We start from the raw sequence: 22,297 nt of genomic DNA on the forward strand, positions 1-22,297 counted from the left end.
GAACAACCCTTTTCTGGTCCAACCACAAATTCTCAATTGGATTGAGGTCTGGACTCTGTCTTGGCCACACCAGGACATTAACATTGTTGTTTTTAAGCCATTCCTGTGTAGCTTTGGCTTTATGCTTGTGGTCATTGTCTTGCTGGAAAACAAATCTCCCAAGTTGCAGTTCTCATGCAGACTGCATTAGGTTTTCCTCCAGGATCTCCCTGTATTTTGCTGCGTTAATTTTACCCTCTACCTTCACAAGCCTCCCAGGGCCTGCTGCAGTGAAGCTTCCCCACAGCATGATGCAGCCACCACCAGGCTTCACGGTAGGGATGGTGTGTTTTTGATTATGCCAAACATACGGCAAACACAGCGTTCAGTCTGATGGCCAAAAAGCTCAATTTTGGTTTCATCAGACCATAGAACCTTCCTCCAGCTGACTTCAGAGTCTCCCACATGCCTTCTGACAAACTCTAGGCAATGTTTCATATGAATTTTTCTCAACAGTGGCTTTCTCTTTGCCACTCTCCCATAAAGCTGTGACTGGTGAAGCAACTGGACAACAGTTGTTGAATGCGCATTCTCTCCCATCTCAGCCACTGAAGCTTGTAACTCCTTCAGAGTTGGCTTAGGCTTCTTGGTGGCCTCCCAACTAGTTCCCTTCTTGCATGGTCACTCATGTTTTGATAATTGATTTCACTGTATTCCAAGGGATTTTCAGTGACTTGGAAATTTTCTCGTACCCATCTTCTGACTTGTGCTTTTCAATAAGCTTTCGCCAGAGTTGTTTGGAGCGTTCCTTTCTCCTCATGATGTAGTTCTTTCCAAGATACTGACTCGCCAGCAGTTGGACCTTCCAGTTACTGGTGTATTTTTACTACAATCAACTGAAATGACTTGACATTCATTTTCCCTCTTTAAATTTTAAGCTATTCCTTATAAGACAATGTCATCATTAATTTGGTATCACATTATGTTATCCAATTTAGCTACTGCAAAGATTGTAGTTAAAACATAAATTTTTCTACCATATTTTTAAAATCTTTGCAATTTCTTCTACAATCTCTTTTTCTGTTCTGGGGGCCCTCATCATTTAAGCTTGATTGCTTTCCTTTTTTAAACCAATTTGCTTTTTTTAAAATGCATTTTCCCTGTGAATACCTACTTTCAGTGGTGACTTCCAGTTCTTCATCAGGAACTCCTTTGTGCCTTCAATTCTCCTCTGCAAAGCTTCTCTATTATTTCCTCACACTCAACTACACGATGGCCCCCATCTAACAGATCCTTCATTTTAGTTTTCTCTTAATTTTAGTTTTTGTTTACCTTCTGTACAGTTTGGATCTTAATTTGCTTAAATGTTTTTCCAAGCTGATATCTAACTTGTCTGTTTTTGTTGAAACCTATTTCTGCAACTATCCTTCTAACGAGTTGCTTTTAATCTCTTGCTGACATGTAACAAACACCTAGTTTTTAAGTCTAGGATCTTGTAATTAAATATTCACCACTGCTGGCCTAACTTTTCTTTTAAAAACTAATTGTTTGAATAATGCAGGGAATTACACAGGACGTGCATGGTGAACAGTAGAGGGCTGAGGAGTCTGGTAGAACAGAGGGATCTGGGAAGACAGATCCATAATTCCATGAAAGTGGCATCAGAGATAGATAGAGTGGTAAAGAGAGCTTTTGGTATATTGGCCTTCATCAATCAAAGCAATGAGTACAAGAGTTGGGATATTATATTGAAGTTGAGAATCAGAATCTGGTTTAATACCACTGGCATATGTTGTGAAATTTGTTGTTTTGTGGCAGCAGTATATTGCATAATGCATAATAATAGAAGTATATATAAAACTAAATTCATTAAGTAGTGCAAAAAGAGAGATAATCACAAGTGAGTTAGTGTTCATGGGTTAATTGTCCATTCAGAAATCTGATGGTGGGGGAGAGGAAGCTGGTCCTGAAATGCTGAGGGTGCCTTCAAGCTCCTGTACTACCTCCTTGATGGCTGCAATCAGACAGGGCATATCCTGGGTGATGGGGTCCTTAATGAGGGATGACACATTTTTGAGGCATTGCCTTTTGAAGGTCTCCTCAATGTTAGAAAGGCTAGTGCCCATGAAGGAGCTGGCAGAGTTTACAACTTTCTGCAGCTTTTTCTGATTCTGTGCCATGGCCTTTCCATACCAGATGATGACACAACCAATTGGAATGCTCTCCACAGTGCATCTGTAGAACATGCCAATTCTCTTCAAACTCCTAATGAAACCTAGCTGCTGACATGCCTCGATGTAATTGCATCAATATGTTGATGCTACTACAAAGAAGGCAGATCTTCAGATGTTGATCTTAGGAACCCGATACTGCTCACCCTTTCTATTTACGATTCCTAGATGAGGACTGGTTTGTGTACCCATGATTTCCCCTTCCTGAAGTCCACAAACAATTCCTTGGCCTTACTGGCATTGAGTGCAAGGTTGTTGCCGAGACACCACTCAACCAGCTGATCTGTCTTGCTCCTGTACACCATCTGAAATTCTGTTTGCAATAGTTCTGTTCTCGACAAATTTATAGATGGCATTTGTGCTGTGCCTAGCCACACAGTCATGGGTGTAGAGAGAATAGGAGTGGGCTAAACACACATCCTTGAGGTGTGTCAATGTTGATTGTCAGCAAGGAGGAGATGTTATTTCCAGTCTGCACTAGCTGTGGTCTCCCAAAGAGGAAGTCAAGGATCCATTTGCGGAGGGAGGTACAGAGACCGAAGTTTTGAAGCTTGTTGATTAGAACTGAGGGTATGATTGTGTTGAACGCTGAACTGTAATCAATAAACTGCAGGCTGGCATGGGTGTCCAGGTGATCGAAGGCCGAGTGGAGAGCTAGTGAGATTGTATCCGCTGTAGACCTGTTGAGGTGTTAGACAAATCGCAGGGCATCTAGATGCTTGATTAGGCAGGAGATGATTGTGGCCATGAATGACCAACCTCTCAAAGCACTTCATCACAGTAGATGTGAGTGCAATTGGACGATAGTCATTGAGGCAGCTCACCCCACTCTTCCTGAGAACTGGTATGATTGCCACCCTTTTGAAGCATGTGAGAGATTAAAGATGTCCTTGAAACTCCATCCTGTTGGTTGGCACAAGTTTTCTGTGCCCTACCAGGTACACCATTAGGACCTGACGGCTTATGGGAGTTCATTCTCTTGAAAGAGGTTCTGACATTGGCCTCCAAGACAGAGATCACAGGGTCACCAGATGCTGCAGGGATTCGCATGGATGCAGCTTTATTCTCCCTTTCGAAGCATGCGTAAAAGGCTTTGAGCTCATCTGAGAATTCAGCAGCACGGCCATTCATGATGTTAGGTTTGGCTTTGTAGGAAATAATAGCCTGCAAACCCTGCCAGCGACGACATGCATCCAATTCCACCTCAAACCTCAATCAACATTGTTTTCATGCTTTTAAAGTCGCCTTCCATTGGTTGTAACTGGACTACTTCCATAATTCTGGATCACCAATCTTCAATGTCACAGATCTAACCCTTGGCAGACTACAAATCTCCTAGTTCATGCACAGCTTTTGGTTTGGGTATATCTGGTACATTCTTGTTGGCACACACAAAACCATACAGGTCTTAATGACGACAACTGTGGAGTACTGTATTCATTCAGATTTTAAGATGAATCCCTGAATATTGTCCAGTCCACTGACTCAGAGCAGTCCTGTAAGCACTCCTCCATCTCCCCTGACCATACCTCTTGGTCCTTACCATTGGTGCTGTTGTCTTTAGTCTCTGCCTATACGGTGGGAGTAGAAGTACAGCCAGGTGCCTGAACTTTCCAAAGTGTGAGTATTGGATGGCACGATAAGCGTTCTTAATTGTGGCATAACAATGGTCTAGTGTTTTATGTTGCAGTGTTCGCTGAGCTTGGCAGTTAGCTAGCAGTTGAGGTGACATCCGCACACACAGCTGCTGGCCTTTCTGGGAGTGCTCATGTTTATATAGCGCCCCCCCCCCCCACCATTCGCTTGCCTCAGTCTCGATTGACTACCCCTTTAGTTGACCTTTGGATTCTATTGACCCGCTTAGCTGAAGGGGCGGCCAATCAGGACTGCAGCAAGCAAACCGGGGGTGTGTAAAAACACGAGCACTCCCTGAAAGAAAGGCGGACAACAGTGTATTGAGGATGTCACTTAGATGGGCGATTGAAACATCTGTAAGCTAATTACCAAACTCGGCGAACACCACAACATCAGACACCTAAACCCGAGCTACCAAGATTCACCACCATCCTAAAAGGTCAAGTGTGTTGGCTCCTCTGCTTTCACGTTGGTGGTAGTTCTTCAAAAACATCAAGTTGAATAAGACACTGGTGAGGCCTAATGTGTGCAGTTCTGGTCACCTACCTACAGGAAAGATATCAATATGTTTTAAAGAATACAGAAAATTTACAGGGATGTTGCTGGAGTTTATGGACCTGAGTTATAAACAAAGCTTGGATAGGTTAGGATTTTATTCCCTGGAGCACAGGAGAATGAGAGGAGCTTTGATAGCAGTGTATAAAATTGAGGGGTAATAGGGTAAATGCAAGCAGGCTTTTTCCACTTAGGTTGGGTGAGACTAGAGCTCCAAAATAGTGCTGGTGATATACAACGACATTTGGTAGACTGCTCAAAAACTAGTAAATATTCTCCAGGTTCTGAACTCTGATTGCTGCAATACACAGCCTGTAATTTCCCTTCAAGAAATGTACTTTTGAAATAAATGAATGAGCAGTTTTACAATCTCCTGAAGGATTTGGTGAACTTGACTCTTGGCAATGCAGGCATGGCACCTTGAAGATGAAGGACGGCTGTCACTGGAATGGACTTCAAACCAGATTAAAGCGTCAGGGTCCAGGAGAGGAAAATGAACCACAGTCAGCCCCACTACTTCGTGCCAGCCGAGGTCTCCTACTTGAGCTTATCACGCCTACCTGACTTTGACCTGTCTCCCTCACTTCCTGCTATTACCATCAGGTGGAGGGCGTAGGAGTCTACGGACTCCATTGGAAGGTTTGAGAGTGAATGTCGTCATACAGTGGACTGGCTCCACTCGCCTCAGCACAAACTGACCCTGCAGCCTGTGGACTCACTTTTGGGGATTCTGCAGCTCATGTTCCATGTATTATTTGTTTACTTTTCTAAATTATTTACAAGTTTTCTTTGTTTCCACATTAGATGATGTCAGTCTTTGTTGTATGTGGTTTTTAATGGATTCTATTGCATTTCTTTGTTTAGCTCTGTACTAATGTTTACAATCTCAAGACTCTATATGGTGTAGTGTGTGTAGGCCTCCGTTAGTCTCAATAGGCCATGGATTTGCACCTTGGAAAGTTTCCAGGGCACAAGCCTGGCCAAGGTTTTTTTTAATGGAACACTGGCAGTTGCCCAAGCTGCAAGTCTCCCCTCTCCACGGGCATTAGGACCCATACAGCTTGGCACCGGTGTCGTCGCAGAGCAATGTGTGGTTAAGTGCCTTGCTCAAGGACACACACGCAGCCTCAGCTGAGGCTCGAACTAGTGACCTTCAGATCACTAGACAAACACCTTAACCACTTGGCCACGTGCCAACACTGTATATGGTATACATTGAAAATAAATTTATTTTGAACTAGAGGTTGTAGATTAAGGGTGAAAGGTGAAATGTTTAAAGGGAACATCAGTGAATTTCTACACTCAGGTGGCAATAATGTGGAATGAGCTGTCAATAGAAGTAGATGTGGGTTTGATTTCAACATTTTGAGAGAGATTTTGATAAATACATGGATGGGAGGGGTATTGGGTCTAGAGGCAGGTCAATGAGGCTGCCCAGACTATATGTGTTGAAGGGCCTGTTTCTGTGTTGTATGACTATGAATTGTTATTATAAGAAGGTGTTGTTGCATAAAAAGTGAATTCAATATTTTAACAAAATCATGTGATGTATTCCAGAACCCTTACAGCGTCCGCAGACAGTGTGTGAGCGCTGGAGGTTCAGCCTTCTGGAACACTATGGTGGCAGACCAGCTGATGACCAGTATGTACCTCGGTGCACAGAGTTTGGAGACTTCAGTCCTTTGCAGTGCCATGGAAACAGTGGTTATTGTTGGTGTGTGGATAAAGATGGTCGAGAAATTCAAGGAACACGGACTGAACCTGGCACTCCACCAGCATGTGAGAGCTTGCATCTTTTACTTTGGTTGTAAAAGTTAAGTTTTTTAATAGCAAAGGAAAAAGGATGAGGGTTTGTTATTGAAACCTATCGTATGGTGAAAGATAGAGTTGATGTAGAAAAGATGTTTCCTATGATGGGAGAGTAAGACCAGAGGACACAGCCTCAGAATAGAGGTGCATCCTTTTACAACAGAGATAAGGAGGAATTTATTTTGCCGGACAGTGGTGTACCTGTAGAATTCTTTGTCACGGGCAGCTGTGGACACTGTCTTTATGTATATTTCAGGCAGAGGCTGATAGATTCTTGATTGGTTAGGGCACAAAGGGATATGGGGAGAAGGCAGCAGATTGGGGCTGAGAGGGAAATTGGATCAGCCTTGATGAAATGGGGAGCAGACTCAATGGGCCAAATGCCCTAATACTGCTCCAAAATCTTATGGTCTTATAATGAAAAGTGATATCTGGTAAAGGCTTTAATATGTGCTTTTCAGAATGTGAAATCAGGGCACTTTATTCTTGGAGGAAAGAATCTGCATTCATATAGTGCCTTCCACAGCTTAAGGAATTCCAAAATGCAATGAAATTCATTAAGTATTCTTTTGAATTACAGTCAAGTGTAGACAACAGCCACTTTTGTATCACTGTCTGCAAGCAGCAACAAATAATGGCCGAGTACTGTAATTGGTTTTGGTCATGTTGGTCTGCATGAGACCAGGACGAACTCTCCTCACCGTTGCACAGCTTACTCTTTGAATGATGTGCATCTTGCATCCAAAGAATGACACCTTGAATGGCAGTGCTCCCTGAAAATTTTATTAAAATAGTGTCCAGGGCTTTCTGCTGAACTCACAGAACTTCTTTAACAGTCTTTAGATGAGAGGGCTGCAAAACTGAGCCAAGGCTCACAAATGTTGAAAATGTTCTATATTAATAATATACATGTATAAAATATAATGATTCTTGCTAAGTTGTCTCTGAATGAAATTGTATTACAACCATGGTGCATTTATAAACACAAGTTTACACTTTGTTTCTGTATTTACCAGGTATACCAACTGTTGCACCTCCCACCACTCAGCCAACTACAGCATCGGTTATGACTGTGCCACCCACAGGGGTCTTCCTTTTATATGCTCAGGGACAGCACATTGGGTACCTGCCGCTGAATGGTACTCGGCTAAACACAGAAGAAGCCAAGAGCCTGTTAGCTCTTCATGTAAAGTATCTACTTTAAAAGTGTCTCCATTAGTATATAGCCCCTTCGCCGATGGGAGAGAGGAAAGTGGAGTGTGACTTTTCTCACTTTATGATGAGTATAAATAGTTCATTAACTTCCACTTAAGTTTATTAAGAAATCAGACCAAGCACTGGGACTGAAAATATTTGTAACTGCAGGACTTAAAAGGCTGGGATTACACCCTTTTCACATTTCTTTATGCTATTGAAAGGAAGATGTTTGGCCCATTGATTCTGTTACCAGTTTCAGAGTAAATAATCAGTCCCATTCACTACTAAGCATTAGATGTTTGGACTTGAAGATTTGGACAATAGCTGGGAAAATGGATTTGAGGCACAGGATCATGCACAATTTCACTAAATGGTGTAATAGGCTGAAGGGGCTGAATGACTTTGTATATATTTTGTCTAGAGTCATGGGCTTTTAACAGTCCTTTCGACCGACTAAGCCTGTGCTGACCATCAGCCACTTACTTACATTTTCCCATTCTCATCAGCTCCCCGATTCTGCACACACAAAAGGCAATTTGCAGTAACTTAGCAACCTGCATATCTTTGGGGATGTGGGAGGAAACCTAAGCACACTGAGGAGACCTATGTTCTTAGAGTATGTACAAACGCCACCAAGCCAACAACCAAGGTTGTGGGCCTCTGGTGCTGTCAGGCAGTGGGTCTACTAGCCTTGCCGTGCTATAGTCCTTTATTTCAGCACAATTTGACTCTCTTGCTGCCTCTTCCCTCCTCATCCCTCAGTCTGTCTCTCTCCCTCCCCCCAATTCCCTTGCCGTCATTCCAGAGGAAACTGAAACGAGCTGTTATAGGTGCAGGCAACCACTAATGAACTGAGCAGATTAAAGTCCATATTATATAACTGTTGCAATTTCCCCCCTTGTTTTTAAATGCAATGAATCATTACCTCTATGTACTTGATATTTTAATTTAATTCTTACAACTGGACATCAATAATCTAAGTGGAAAAACTCTGGTAAGGACCTAGAAAGGAAGTGGCAGCAGCTGCACGTTAACTTGTAGGTTCCATTGACAGTGCTCAGTTTGTTGTTTATTGCAAACTACCATTGATGTGACATTCTCTAGTTCCTTACAGATCTGTAAGTTTGCCCAGAATAAGTTTATTTATATTAATTTACCAGCTATTGGTCTATGAGATGATTAACCTTTTTTGGTTTGTTTTTCCTTTCCAAGGGTTCAATTATTATTGGTATTGACTATGACTGCAGGGATAAGATGGTTTATTGGACGGATGTTGCAGGCCGAACTATCAATCGAGTTAGTTTGGAACCTGGTGCAGAGCCAGAAATAATCATTAATACAGGTTAGCTCTCAGTAATTCTGCTTAAGAAAATTATTGTGCTCTTGTATTAGATAAATACAAAATCCTGATTGTGAGAGAAAAACTGCTATAGGATTTTTAAAGAAAATTGACATTAAGATTATCCTTTAATAGGCATAATGAACATAAGTTATCTTTAGGGGTGTATTAACATTTCTTGAAGAGTTAAGACATCCAGTAGAGTATTAAATTCTTAATTGTTGTGGAAATCCTTCCATGCTGCATCTCCACTAATGGTTGCTACATATATTGAAATATACTAAGACCATAAGCATAGGAGCAGAATTAGGCCATTAAGCTTGTTGAGTGTGCTGTACCATTCCACTATGGCTGATCCCAGACCCTACTCAACCCTATACATCTGCCTTCTCACCATATCCTTTGATGCCGACAGATCAGGAAACAATCAACTTCCGCCTTAAGTAAACCCACGGACTTGGCCTCCACCAGTCTGTAGCAGAGCATTCCACAGATTAACTATTCTCTGGCTAAAGTAATTCCTCCAAACCTCTGTTCTAAAGGGTCACCCCTCAATTTTGAGGCTGTGCCCTCTAGTTCAAGATACACCCACCATAGGAAACATCCTCTGCACATCCACCCTATCAAGTCCTTACATATCTTTAAATTTTCAACAGTGCACTAATTTATCCCACTCTGAACTTCATTTTCCCAGCTCTTTTGTATTGAATTCACTATTGGGTCCGGAGTAGTCCTCTCTGTAAAGAGGGAGGATGCCATAACTACATAAATTGACAGATGAAAAAGTTGCCTTCCCATCCCCATCCAGATCACCAGTGTCAGCGTGCTCTGCTGAAGTATGTGCACAAGAAGCAGACACAATCAGACCCGGGATGAATACCCTATCAATTTGCTGGGTCCAGACGTGGAACATGAGAATGCCCAATTGTTAGAAAAACTAGACAACTGTCCAGCATTGTGGAATTTCAGCCAACTTGATTCACTGTCTTGAGAACAGGAGAGAATTTTTTTTCTTTTGCATTAATTTTAATTTAGAAATATTGCTCTAAAATGTGAAACTTGTACAGCAAGTTCATTGTTCCAGAAATGTAGTCATCTAAAGGGACAACATGAGATTAATATGCAAGAGCTTCTGTAGAATCAGAGAATAGGAATGGCAGTAGAGCCTTTCAGTGTGCTTTTCTGTTCAATATGAACATTGCTGATCCTCATCTCAGGAACGGTGGCAGAAGGCAAAGGCAGAGACCAGAACCGGAGTGGAATAGGGAATTAAAATGGCAGGCAAGCTCAGTGTCATTCTTGTGAACTATCCCAAAATGGTGGAGGGCATGTTGTGAAAAGGAAGAAGTGCAAATGAATCAGTCCATTGCCTGAAGACTGTTTAAAACTCTGGCTGGCGGGGGAAAAAGAGGTGAAAAAAAAACTGTGACGTCTCCTCTAGTAGCACATATGAAGGCAAGTCTGTGTTAGTGGAGATGCCCATACTATGATGGAAGAAAATACATTAACAGTTTCTGAATGATAGGGTACATATTGAATGTTTTATACTTCCTTTTACTTCTATTTCCATTTTAGGACTGACTAGTCCTGAAGGACTAACCATAGACTACATCCACAGAAACCTGTTTTGGACCGATAGTGGATTAGATAAAATAGAAACAGCTGCAATCGATGGGTCCAAACGGCGAGTTCTTGTTGATACTGATCTGGTAAATCCCAGAGCAATTGTAGTGGACTCTCATAGTGGGTAGGTTTCACCTGAAGCTCTAAATGTTCACAGATTTAAATTTAGTTTCAAGTTTAATTTTCCATAAAGTTTTAGAAAAAAATACTTGGAATGTTTAATTTCCAGATAGGCATGCATGTGAAGCCTATATAGACATCCTGATTACACCTTTAAAAGTTGTCAAGCAAACAGCAGCATTTCTACAAAATGTTTTAACTTATGATAGTTAATCTAAATTATATGATTTGGAAACATGTCGTACAGATGTTACTACACTCAATATTATAATGTCAAATCCTGTTTTTAGGATTAAGGGCATTTACATTCCAGTGTGCTGATCTGCAAAGAATGCTCATTCCACCACTGTTCCAATGGAATTACACAACCCCTGGGGCTAACAAATGTTTCCTTTTAAGATAACCTCAGAAGATAATGGTTGGTTTTATAAATACTAAATGATAGGGTCTCACTGTTTTTAGATTAGATACTTGGACTGGTTTGAATTAAATCTTAACACATCTCTGGTTTCTTTCCAGTAACCTTTACTGGACAGACTGGAATCGTGAAGCTCCTAAAATTGAAACTTCTCATTTAGATGGTACTAATAGAAGGATATTAGTTAAAAATGATATTGGATTGCCCAATGGGTTGACATTTGACCCATTTTCCTCACAACTCTGCTGGGCTGATGCTGGTAAGTTTAATAAGTTGGTTTTAAAAGGAAAATAACTAATTTTAAGACATAACTGTAGAATACAATAGTATATTTCCATTTCTAAAATTTGCTGCTCAAGTATAAAAAAATGTCTTGTATCTTTATGATGAAAAGGAACCAAATATCTGGAGTGCATATTTCCAGATGGGACAGGAAGACGAGTAGTGCAGAGTGGTCTAAACTATCCTTTCAGTATTGTTGCCTACTCAAATCATTTTTACTACACAGACTGGAGAAGGTGAGTGAAAAAAAACACACATTTGCTGAATTATTGATTTAAATGTAAAGTCATGGTTTTAATATGTTGTGGATATTTGTCAGATCCAAAACCAGGGCACTATTTTAAACAACAAACTCACTGCGAAGATTGGTTTATTTAATCAATAGTGATATCCCGAACAATTAACACTGAATGAGGAACTCTCATGTAATGCATTGTGTGCTACACAATTCTTTTTAAAAACCCTACTGCCAAATGTGATTGTGCAGCTTATGTGATGCACATAAAGAAAATTTGAACCAGATCATGTGTGTATGTATATATATATATATATAAAATAATACATAATATATACACACACACACACACACAGAGGGATCATTGGGCATTTCAAGTGATGCCAAATGGCAGACGTTGACAGCACTACTTTGCCTTGGTGAGGAACATCCAAGATTTAGTTTGAAATTCATCAAGAACATCTGTGACAAGAACTTCATTTAAAGAAAATTCCAGACCACTTCCCCAAGATTGGATGCCGCCTTAAACAACTGCAGACTATAAGGGTTTCCATGTGCTGTTGAGTTCCAGTCGTGATACGTAAAGGGAGAACATACTTGTTCCTATGTAATTTGCAGCTGCTATGCTTCAGGGGCAGGAGTTTCAAAATATTGATGTGAGGAAGTTTTTAATCCAGTTTTAATGTCCTGCACGTGCTTAAATGGGCATACTTAGCAGATTACTTCTCGGAGGGCAAGGATGGTTAGTGATTAGCTGATTAGAGATGGCGAAATAGGAGCTCAGGCGAATGTTCTAAACCACATTCTGAAGCTTACTGAGGAAGAGGTGATTGGGTTCAACTTTTGAACATAGCATAAACACGAGGAAAGTCTGCCGATGCTGGAAATCCAAAGCAACAGATACAAATTACCACATCTGTTCCCAAGATGCAGCTTCCCTATCCAGAAAATCAAAGATGTCCTCCTCCTCCGAAGAATGGGATTTCCCTTCCTCCACTATCGATACTGCCCTCACCTGCATCTCCTCTATTTCCCTAACATCTATGCTCACACCACTTTCCCGCTATCTTATCAGTGATAATCTATCACCCCATGAGCCTCCACATCCAACACATCATTCTCTGCAACTTCTGCCATCTCCATATTGTTACATCAGCACCCCTTCCACCATTTTCCATAGGAATTGCTCCTTCCATGTTACCCTCTTCACTAACCTCCTTCCCAACACATCCTTGCAAGTGGCCTAAATGCCACACCTGCCCATTCACCTCAATTCTGGGCCCCAAACAAGTGAGGGAACATTTCACCTGTGAATCTGCAAGGGTTGTCTATTGTGCCCAGTGCTCCCTATATGCACACCTCTATACTGGTGAGACCCATTGTAAATGGGGAATAACTTTGCTGAGTATCTTTGCCTATCACTTCCCTTTCTCCTCTGGTCCACTCTCCTCTCCTATCAGATTCCATCTTCTGCAGCCCATTACATTTCCCATCCACCTGGCTTCATCAATTTCTAACTATTCTTCCCCACCCCCCCCCACCTATTTTTTATTCAGGCGGCCTCCCCATTCCCTTTTCAGTCCTGAAGGGGCTCAGCCCGAAACATCAACTGTTTATTCATTTTCAAAGGTGCTGCCTGACCTGCTGAGTTCCTCCAGCATTTTGTGTGTTGTCCTGAACATAGCAGCAATGTGCTGGGTCAGGGCAGAAATCTGTGAAAAGGGAACTGAAGCCAAGGAGCTCTCCTGCTCCAGTGTTTTACAAAAGTAGATTCATAAAGGATTGCTAATTTAAACCATATGAATAGATCAACATGGACAATATTTTTTGGATATTAAAGAAAATGGACTTAATCCTTCACTTCAGCAGGGGCATACAATTTGCTACTTTAACTTTGTGATTTTTCAGAGATGGGATTATTGTTGTGCCTAAAGATGGCAGCCAGATTACTGATGAGTACCTACCCGATCAGAGATCACATCTATACGGAATAACTGTTGCTTACCCTCGTTGTCCATATGGTAAGAATAAAAACAAAGCTTCTTGCTAAAAAAAAGTAAATCTATTCAATGCAGAACTACAGCATGAACTTTGTTCTAAAAGTAGTTCCTAATGTTTTTCTGTCCATAATATACAATTATGATAATACTGAATCTTCAACCATTCAAGTTCCAAACAGTTCCACTGTGTTTGATAGTTTTATTGCCATCTCCTAAATCTAACCTTAATTTACCTTTATCAACTTATGAAATTGTTCTTTAATGAAGTAGTTTCTAGGTTCTTGTATTTCAATTCCTACCTTAATACCTTGTACACTACAAATACGTTTATGTTGTGTATAATGTTTAAAATTAGTAAATGTAATCAGCTCCACAGTGTGTTTGATGGCAATATTGGAAGATACAATCACCAGGTGGCTGACGGTAATCAACATCAGGAAAGGACAATATCCATGTTTATAGAGATAGTTAAATATTTATCAGCAAGCATTCCTGAAGGCTGTAAAATCAATGCCACCAAACATCCTAGAAGGTTCAGTGAATTTTATAATGAAGTCTATATATTTCTCAAAATGACATTTATCGATACTTTGTGAAATTTTTTTTGCAGGAAGAAAATAATGTCCCTACTGATAATGGCAACAGTTTTTCATCATTCTATATATGGAGGGTGCTATTTGGATCAGGGCGCTGCAGACAGAAGTGAATTCCGTTACCCCTCACCACCCCCTATTAAGTAAGAGAATCAAAACAAAAATGAAAACAGAATAACTATTTTTGTTAATTTTCATACCTCATTACTTAAAAGAAAACCACTACCATACTTACTGTTAAATTTTAGACAATCACTGCCTAGTATAAATACCAGCACACGAGCCCTCTAATTTTGAAATTATAAGAACAGTAACTTTAAGCTGTTGAGGCTTTAGGGAAGTAATATTTTTCTAAGTTTACAAATTCTTTTTCTTTTCAATTATCGCATTTCTATATTATCTTAACCACCTTAAGTCTAACCATCTTTCTAAATCTTGACATCTAAAGGGAGACAATAATTATCAGTTTATTTGCCAGGTACCATATAGTTGTTGGCCTGGTCAAGGTTAGGGATTTTTTAGTTGTTTGAATACAGCATTTGATAACAAAAAGCACAAAAAACAGTTGCAGATTATTGTACATATTCTTACTTAACCAATACTTGATAAAATTTTCTAGAAAGGGTACTTTAAATAGGCAGCAATCTGAAACAAAGCAATAACTGGATTTTTGAGAAATGTGTATCAACCATGATGCATTTGTTCAAAGTGAAACCGTAAGTTTAAAAACCCCTTCAAAGGAAGATGAAAATGGAAAAAAACTGTCAAAATTCTTGTCCACTTGGCACCAAGTCCTTACAAAGTGTTCCCAACAATTGGAGAGGTTTTCCAACCATGGTTGCTTTAAAAAAAAAATCAGGTTATTTAATAAGGGAAACAAATATTTTTTCTGGCAGTTAGTTCATTTTTGGTGATCTCAAATATTTTTATGGTTTAGTAATATGCAGTATTTGTTACTAGGAGTTGTATTAAATATATCTAATGATTTTGCAATTAATGTGATGAGAAGTCCAGAAGAGCAATCTCTTAGAACACATTTTGTACTGGAATTCAGACAATTGCATAGTTGAAAGAGCAGGAGATGCAGATTAAAATCAAAATAGCATGGAAAGAAGCTTGATATTAACTTTTTCTTTATCATTAAGATGCAGTGGGTGCATTTGAAAGATTGGACCCAAATAGTTTGTTAGCACTAACCTCCCTAGGTGCAAATGGGATTGGACTTATTTTTAATGATTATTCATATAAAATTCAAATTTTTTTAAAAAATATGCTTACCTCAAGATTTTTCCAGGAAATTCTATGATCTCTTCAATTTACATCTTCAACTTTAAGGAATTGATCTAAAGTCTGTATTGTTAGGTTAATGTAAATGCTATTAGTAGTTGGCCTGATTTATAAAAATTATATTGCTGCAAAATAAAGGAGGTCTGTTCCCCAAGCTATTGTAGCCTTTTAGAGTTGTGCTTTAAGCTATAGCCTGGGAGTAGGCAGATTTTTCACAGAATCAGAAAATATTTGTTTCTTCAGTCTAACTTTGAATAATTCTTGGAAGCACCACAATCATACTGTTACAGCATATAAACATGGCAGGTTACTAAAGCACCACAGCTGCCTCTACAAGCAATTGACAAGCTACCCAGATGAAAGTGGACAAGGGGATTGAAAAGTAATGATTCCTTCTACACAAGCAGCACTGATTTTCTTTTTACAAACATTAGGCTATCCCTCAGTTTGAAATTTAAACAAATTCTGATGAAAAAGCAGCACACACCTCCTTAAGCAATTCTCAAATGATCAATATACTGTTTATCACTGAAAAATAAATTAAGCCGTTCTAGCTGTAGTATTCACTGTGAGCTATTATGTTGATTAGTACATATTCTCAGATGATTTATGCACCAGTAAATATTTGATTAAATAAATCTGTTCTTAAAAAATCTATTATTTTGTATTTGTTTCATGCTAAAGTATAAGATCTACTGTTGTCCCATGCAAATTATTTTTCTTGTAAAGGCATAAAATAATTGACAGAATCTAAACAGTTTAATTTTATACTTCTATCCATTTCCTTTTGTAAAGTGTATATACCATCTAAAACATGATTAAGTAGACAAAATCATTGTTATGCACACTCTTGTACTTTGTTCCAACTTGACAATAAAGTCATCTTTTAATTTCTGATTTGTTAATATTTATTTCACTTTAGTGAAGTTATCCAGACTCAAACAGTTCTTTGCATCTACAGTGTTTCAAAATCACAAAGCTGTGGAGAATGTCAAACTTCCACTTTTTGATCATCTTCCAACCTTTCCCAGCCTGTGGTCAGTTTTAGGATCTGCTATTATTGACTGAACAGCTACAATAGCCTCATTAATCCTGGTTTGAAGGTCACGTAGTTCTTCAATATGCAGCAGTCGGAGGACTCTTGCAGCTTCATTCAGAGTGGCATCTGTTAAATCAATATTAAACTAATAGTTATATCAAAATTCAGAAGGTACATATGTTGTCTATCAGTGGTAAAATTCAAAATGTAGACAAATAGAATCTGCAACAATAGACAAAGTTCTGGAGGAACTCAGTGGGTCAGGCAGCATCTAAGGAGGGAAATGGACAATCAATGTAGAGGGTCAAGACCCTTCACCTGATTGAAAGGTAGAGAATGGGAATGATTTAAGCAGCTGGAGGTGATGGGTGGAATATGACAGGAGGGGACAGCGGACCATGGAATGGAGGGAGGAAGATAGGGCAGCGTCCCGGTAGAAACAGTGTGTGGGTTAAATGGTTCATCTGCATTGAAATGAGTGAGAAAAGAAAAAAGGGTGGGTGTGGAGGGGAGTAATTACCAGAAGTTTGAAAATTTAATGCTCATGCTACAACATTAGAGACTGCCCGGATAGAATGTATCTGATAGCTGCAATAGGGGCTAGTAAATTCACATAGTGAAACCCACCAAATAATTCTTTGGTCTCAGTTTTTCCCAAATCAAAAAAAAAGGTATAGCCACTTTAACTGATGCAGAGAAGATACATATAAGACATAAACATGGAAATGACCGAGGCATTGCAAAGCTTGAACCATGGTCAGCTAGAGAGTGCAATAATATAAAGAACTGATTTGTACAATATCAAGAATGCCAATACATATGAAAATAACAATCCTCAAAATAATCCCACTACCACACAGGATTCCAAATTGATTGACTATAAGGTATTAAACTACATATATCTAAAATAACAGCATCTATACCTACTGTAATGAGACTTGATAGAAAAAAGTGCGATGTACAGTGTTTGTCTTTTGCCATGTTTTCCCCACAGAAATTCAGAGCACCACCCTGAACATAACTTGGAATTGCCTCAAAGCTGCTGAGCAGAAGCTGGATTATAGTCATAAATCATTACACATTCATGATGATTGTCCATGCAAAAGCAACTTGGGTGTTAGAATGTATAATTAATACAATTGTACAATAAACTAAAATTAATGAGGCTTTGTGTAAATTGCAGAAGGATAAGGTTATGCTGAGAGGTATTACTCTTTCTGTCTTGCAGTTCATTCACTGCAAACATTCAAAACAAATGTGTAATGAGTTAGTTTTCATTGTCAATTTATAGTAGGGAAGTGGGTCCAAACAACTATGAAACAAGACATTCTGGCCTCAGACTCTTGACTGCACTGTGCTGGATTTTCTGCCTTTATGCTGAGGTAGAAGTAAGTGGAGTAGCTGAAAGTGGAGGGACAGCAGGGTGGGGTGAGAGAGAGTGACAAAGTGAGGGAGGATAGAGAGGGCAGGTTCCATCATATCAACACGCAACATATAATAAAAGAAATGATTGCTTTTCTTTTTCCAAATTCAAATTAACTACAGAATGCTCCCAAAGCAGTAATTATAAGACTGCCAATTCAGTATCATTCTACTTACCTCCAGTATCAAAACCAAGAAGGTGCTTTTCTAAAGATACAGTAAAACCCTGAAAAAATGAAATGGAATATTTTGGAAAAACAGTACAAAATATCAAACCAGTTAAAGCCATACTCCTGCCCTTCCAGCAATTAACTTTACTCCTCCAAACGCATAGACAAAGAGCTCAAATAAATTTCATATCTGAGCTGTTGACATTCCCATCAGAAGTGAATTATTTCCATTTTTCTTGAATAAATGGGGCAAATTTCATTATCTAGAGCCATAACTACATACCTTGATAATCCCTAGCTAAAGACTTTACTTTTATTTAGAGATACAGCATAGAACAGGCCCCCTTCAGCCAAATGACATGTACTGCCCAACAACCCACCTATTGAACACTAGCCTAAACTCCCACATGGAGAACATACAATCTCTGTACAGATGTTGCTGGAACTCTGAATTCCAGAATGCCCCCAGTTCTAACAGCTTACAGTGTACATCTTTAGTTACATCACTACAAAATGCTAAAAATTTAAGAATAGAAAAATGTACTCTATTTGTTATTAAGCATGTTAGTACTCAGTTCAGAGCTGAACTCTAAATGCAAAATGTTATGTTTATAGGACAGTCACCCATTAGAGTATTGGGAGACACAAACTTCAGTGATAATGGTACTGAAAATACAGCCTGTGTTTATTTTAAAATTTGGCACAGCCAGAACTCTATGCTCTAGTTATCTTTCTCAACATGTCCATTCTCTTTCTGACTTTGGCTGCTAATTCATAACAAATCATCTGCTTTCCATCCATCCCCAAAAGGATTCAGCATACTGTCACAGATATTTTTCAGAACCAGTATACACAAGTAATGACATAGAAAGCAAAACAAAGCTTCCACTGCATTAGCTATCAGTGTTAGATAGGAATGGACAAGAAACAAATTAGTAAAGGAGGAGATAGAACACATGGCATAAACTCTTTCCATGGACACTGCTCGATATGCTGAAGAAATGAGATGGTTTTAGGGAATGATTTTAGAGAAGCTGGAAGTAATATTTTTTAAAATAATAAAAAACAGGGTATTAACCCAAATACCCATCAGTAGGAAATTACTAGTGTCAGTAATTACCATCAGGGTGACAGAACAGATTAAAAATTTTCAGATCAGAGAACCAGACTGCCAACAGCCCAGGTTAAATTTTCTAGAGTGACTACTAAATTTACAGACTGATCTCTGGATATTTTATTTGTGTTTTCAGAGGACACACCGGAGTGACACATATCATTTGGCTGAGGGGTGTTGCAATAACAACCTCATACTCAACATCAAAAGGACAAAGGAATTGATTGTGGACTTCAGGAAGGGGTAGTTAGGAGAACACACACCTAACCTCATGAGGTGTCAATGGTGGCAAGGATGAGCAGCATCAAGTTCCTAGGTATCAGCATCTCCGAGGATCTGTTCTGGGTCTTACACATTGATATGATCATACAGAAGGCACACCAGATGTTCTACTTTATTCGGAGTTTGAGGGGATTTGGTGCAGAACAAGGTTTATTATCTCTGAGATATGTTGCACAATATATCAGACTCTTGTAAATTTCTATCAACACAAGTGTACAACAATCTTGTGCTGTGCAATTTTTTTGCCCATTGACAACATGTGCGCATTTAATTATATATATATATATATATATATAGAGGTATTCATTTTAACAGCTTGCAAAACACTGTCAATAAGAACTTCAATCTCCTCTGGGTTTGTTCATTTTCACTCTTGTTCATCTGTAATCTCACAAAACGCATGTAGCAGGCAATGAAAGATTTTTTTCACCCGAGCTTTTGCATATCAATATGTGATTTGCTTGCTAAATAATGTTTTAAAGTTAAGTTTCCTAATATCACTCCACTTCTTCCCACTTGCAAATTCTCCAGCTCAGATGTGCGAAGTTTGGGAGACTCCCAGCCTCCTGGATGGCCACATTTGCACCAGATGCGTCGAGCTGCAGCTCCTTAGGAACTGTGTTAGGGAACTGGAGATGAAGCTCGATGAGGAGGTGATAGAGAGGAGCTATAGGCAGGTAGTCACACCAGGGCCTGGGGAGACAGATAAGTGGGTAACAGTCAGGAGAGGGAAGGGCGGGAGTCAGAGGCTAGAGAGCACCCCTGTGGCTGTACCCTTTACAATAAGTACTTCTGCTTGAGTACTGACGAGGGGGGCGGGGGGGAACACAGCCTACCTGGGGGAAGCAACAGTGGCTGCACCTCTGGCAGAGTTTGGCCCTGTGGCTCAGAATGGTAGGGAAAGGAAGAGGATGGCAGCAGTGATAGGGGACTCTACAGCTAGGGGGTCAGACAGGCAATTCTGTGGATGCAGGAAAGCAGCATGGATGGTAGTTTGCCTTCCAGGTGCCAGGGTCCGGAATATTCCTGATCGTGTCCATGATAACCTGAAGTGGGAAGGAGAACAGTCAGAGGTCGTGGCACATATTGGTACCAACAACATAGGCAGGAAAAGGGAGGAGGTCCTGAAAGCAGACAACAAGGAGTTAGGAAGGAAGTTGAGAAGCAGGACCACGAAGGTAGTCATCTCGGGATTATTGCCTGTGCCACGTGACACTGAGTATAGGAATAGAGTGAGGTGGAGGATAAATGCATGGTTGAGGGATTAGAGCAGGGGTTAGGGATTCAGATTTCTGGATCATTGGGACCTCTTTTGGGGCAGGAGTGACCTGTACAAAAAGAATGGGTTGTTCTTAAATCCTGGGGGACCAATATCCCGACGGGGAGGTTTGCTAAGGCTATTGGGGAGAGTTTAAACTAGGATCACTGGAGGGTGGGAACCAAACTGAAGAGACAGAGAAAGAGACGGTTGGCTCACAAATATAGAGAAAGGTTGGAGATAATGCGAGACAGAGGAAAGACAGGTGGTAGAGAAGGGACGCACTCAGACCAACGGTTTAATATGCGTCTATTCTAACGCAAGGAGTATTATGAACAAAGCAGATGAACTTAGAGCGTGGATCAGTACTTGGAGCCATAATGTGGTGGCTGTTACAGAGACTTTGATGGCTCAGGGGCAAGAATTGAGTACCAGGCTTTATATGTTTTAGAAAAGAGAGGGAAGGAAGCAAAAGAGGTGCAGGCGTGGCACTGCTGATCAGAGCTAGTGTTATGGCTGTAGAAAAGGAGGAAGACATGGAGGGATTGTCTACAGAGTCTCTGCAGTTGGAGGTTAGGAACAGGAAAGGGTCAATAACTCTACTGGGTGTTTTTCATATAGCACCCAATAGTAACAGGGACATCGAGGAGCAGATAGGGAGAGTTTGTGGAAAGGTGTAATAATACCAGGGTTGTTGTGGTGGTAAATTTTAAATTCCCAAATATCTATTGGCACATCCTTAGAACGAGGGGTTTAGATGGGGTGGAATTTGTTAGGTGTTTGTTAGGTACGGAAGAAACGTGGCAAATGATCAGGGGATATTTGCGTGGAGTTCTGCATAGGTACATTCCAATGAGACGGAAAGGATGGTAGGGTACAGGAACTGTGGTGTACAAAGGCTGTTGTAAATCTAGTCAAGAAGAACAGAAGAGCTTACAAAAGGTTCAAAAAACTAGGTACTGATAGAGATCTAGAAGATTATAAGGCGAGCAGGAAGGAGCTTAAGAAAGAAATTAGGAGATCCAGAAGGGGCCATGAGAAGGCCTTGGCAGACAGGATTAAGGAAAACCCCAAGGCATTCTACAAGTATGTCAAGAGCAAGAGGATATGACATGAGAGAATAGGACCAATCAAGTATGACAGTGGAAAAGTGTGTATGGAACCGGAGGAGATAGCAGAGGTTCTTAATGAGTACTTTGTTTCAGTATTCACTACGAAAAAAGGATCTTGGCAATTATAGGGATGACTTACAGTGGACTGAAAAGCTTGTGCATGTAGATATTAAGAAAGAGGGTGTGCAGGAGCTTTTGGAAAGCATCAAGTTAGATAAGTCACCGGGACTGAACGAGATGTACCCCCAAGCTATTGTGGGAGGCAAGGGAGGAGATTGCTGAGCCTCTGGCGATGATCTTTGCATCATCAATGGGGACGAGAGAGGTTCTGTAGGGTTGGATGGTTGTGGATGTTGTTCCATTATTCAAGGAGTAGAGATAGCCCAGGAAATTATAGACCAGTAAGTCTTACTTCAGTGGTTGATAAGTTGATGGAGAAGAACCTGAGAGGCAGGATTAATGAACATTTGGAGAGGCATAATATGATTAGAAATAGTCAGCATGGCTTTGTGAAGGGCAGGTTGCGCCTTACGAGCCTGATTAAATTTTTTGAGGATGTGACTAAACACATTGATGAAGGTGGAGCGTATACATTGA

General features: G+C 40.1%; 2 protein-coding genes across 3 annotated transcripts in view; one reads left to right on the top strand and one right to left on the bottom strand.

Annotated features, from left to right (window-relative positions):
- nid2a (nidogen 2a (osteonidogen)) overlaps window positions 1-16,200 on the top strand; it is a 157,311-nt gene extending 141,111 nt beyond the window's left edge. For both annotated transcript variants that reach the window (XM_059958023.1, XM_059958018.1), the window contains exons 24-31: window positions 5,958-6,179; window positions 7,226-7,395; window positions 8,619-8,748; window positions 10,321-10,492; window positions 11,008-11,165; window positions 11,301-11,424; window positions 13,332-13,444; window positions 14,034-16,200. In XM_059958023.1, the coding sequence (XP_059814006.1) occupies window positions 5,958-6,179; window positions 7,226-7,395; window positions 8,619-8,748; window positions 10,321-10,492; window positions 11,008-11,165; window positions 11,301-11,424; window positions 13,332-13,444; window positions 14,034-14,044 (1,100 nt within the window). In that variant the 3' untranslated portion in view covers window positions 14,045-16,200. The remainder of the gene's footprint in view (window positions 1-5,957; window positions 6,180-7,225; window positions 7,396-8,618; window positions 8,749-10,320; window positions 10,493-11,007; window positions 11,166-11,300; window positions 11,425-13,331; window positions 13,445-14,033) is intronic.
- The window catches only part of rtraf (RNA transcription, translation and transport factor), a 48,475-nt gene continuing 42,365 nt past the window's right edge, over window positions 16,188-22,297 (bottom strand). Inside the window, exons 7-8 of the mRNA XM_059958033.1 lie at window positions 17,942-17,990; window positions 16,188-16,468 (exon numbers count right to left, since the gene is read on the bottom strand). Coding sequence (XP_059814016.1) covers window positions 16,314-16,468; window positions 17,942-17,990 — 204 coding nt within the window. The 3' untranslated portion in view covers window positions 16,188-16,313. The remainder of the gene's footprint in view (window positions 16,469-17,941; window positions 17,991-22,297) is intronic.

Source organism: Hypanus sabinus, chromosome 2 (genome assembly GCF_030144855.1).
Source record: "Hypanus sabinus isolate sHypSab1 chromosome 2, sHypSab1.hap1, whole genome shotgun sequence".
In the NCBI taxonomy this organism is placed as follows: domain Eukaryota; kingdom Metazoa; phylum Chordata; class Chondrichthyes; order Myliobatiformes; family Dasyatidae; genus Hypanus; species Hypanus sabinus.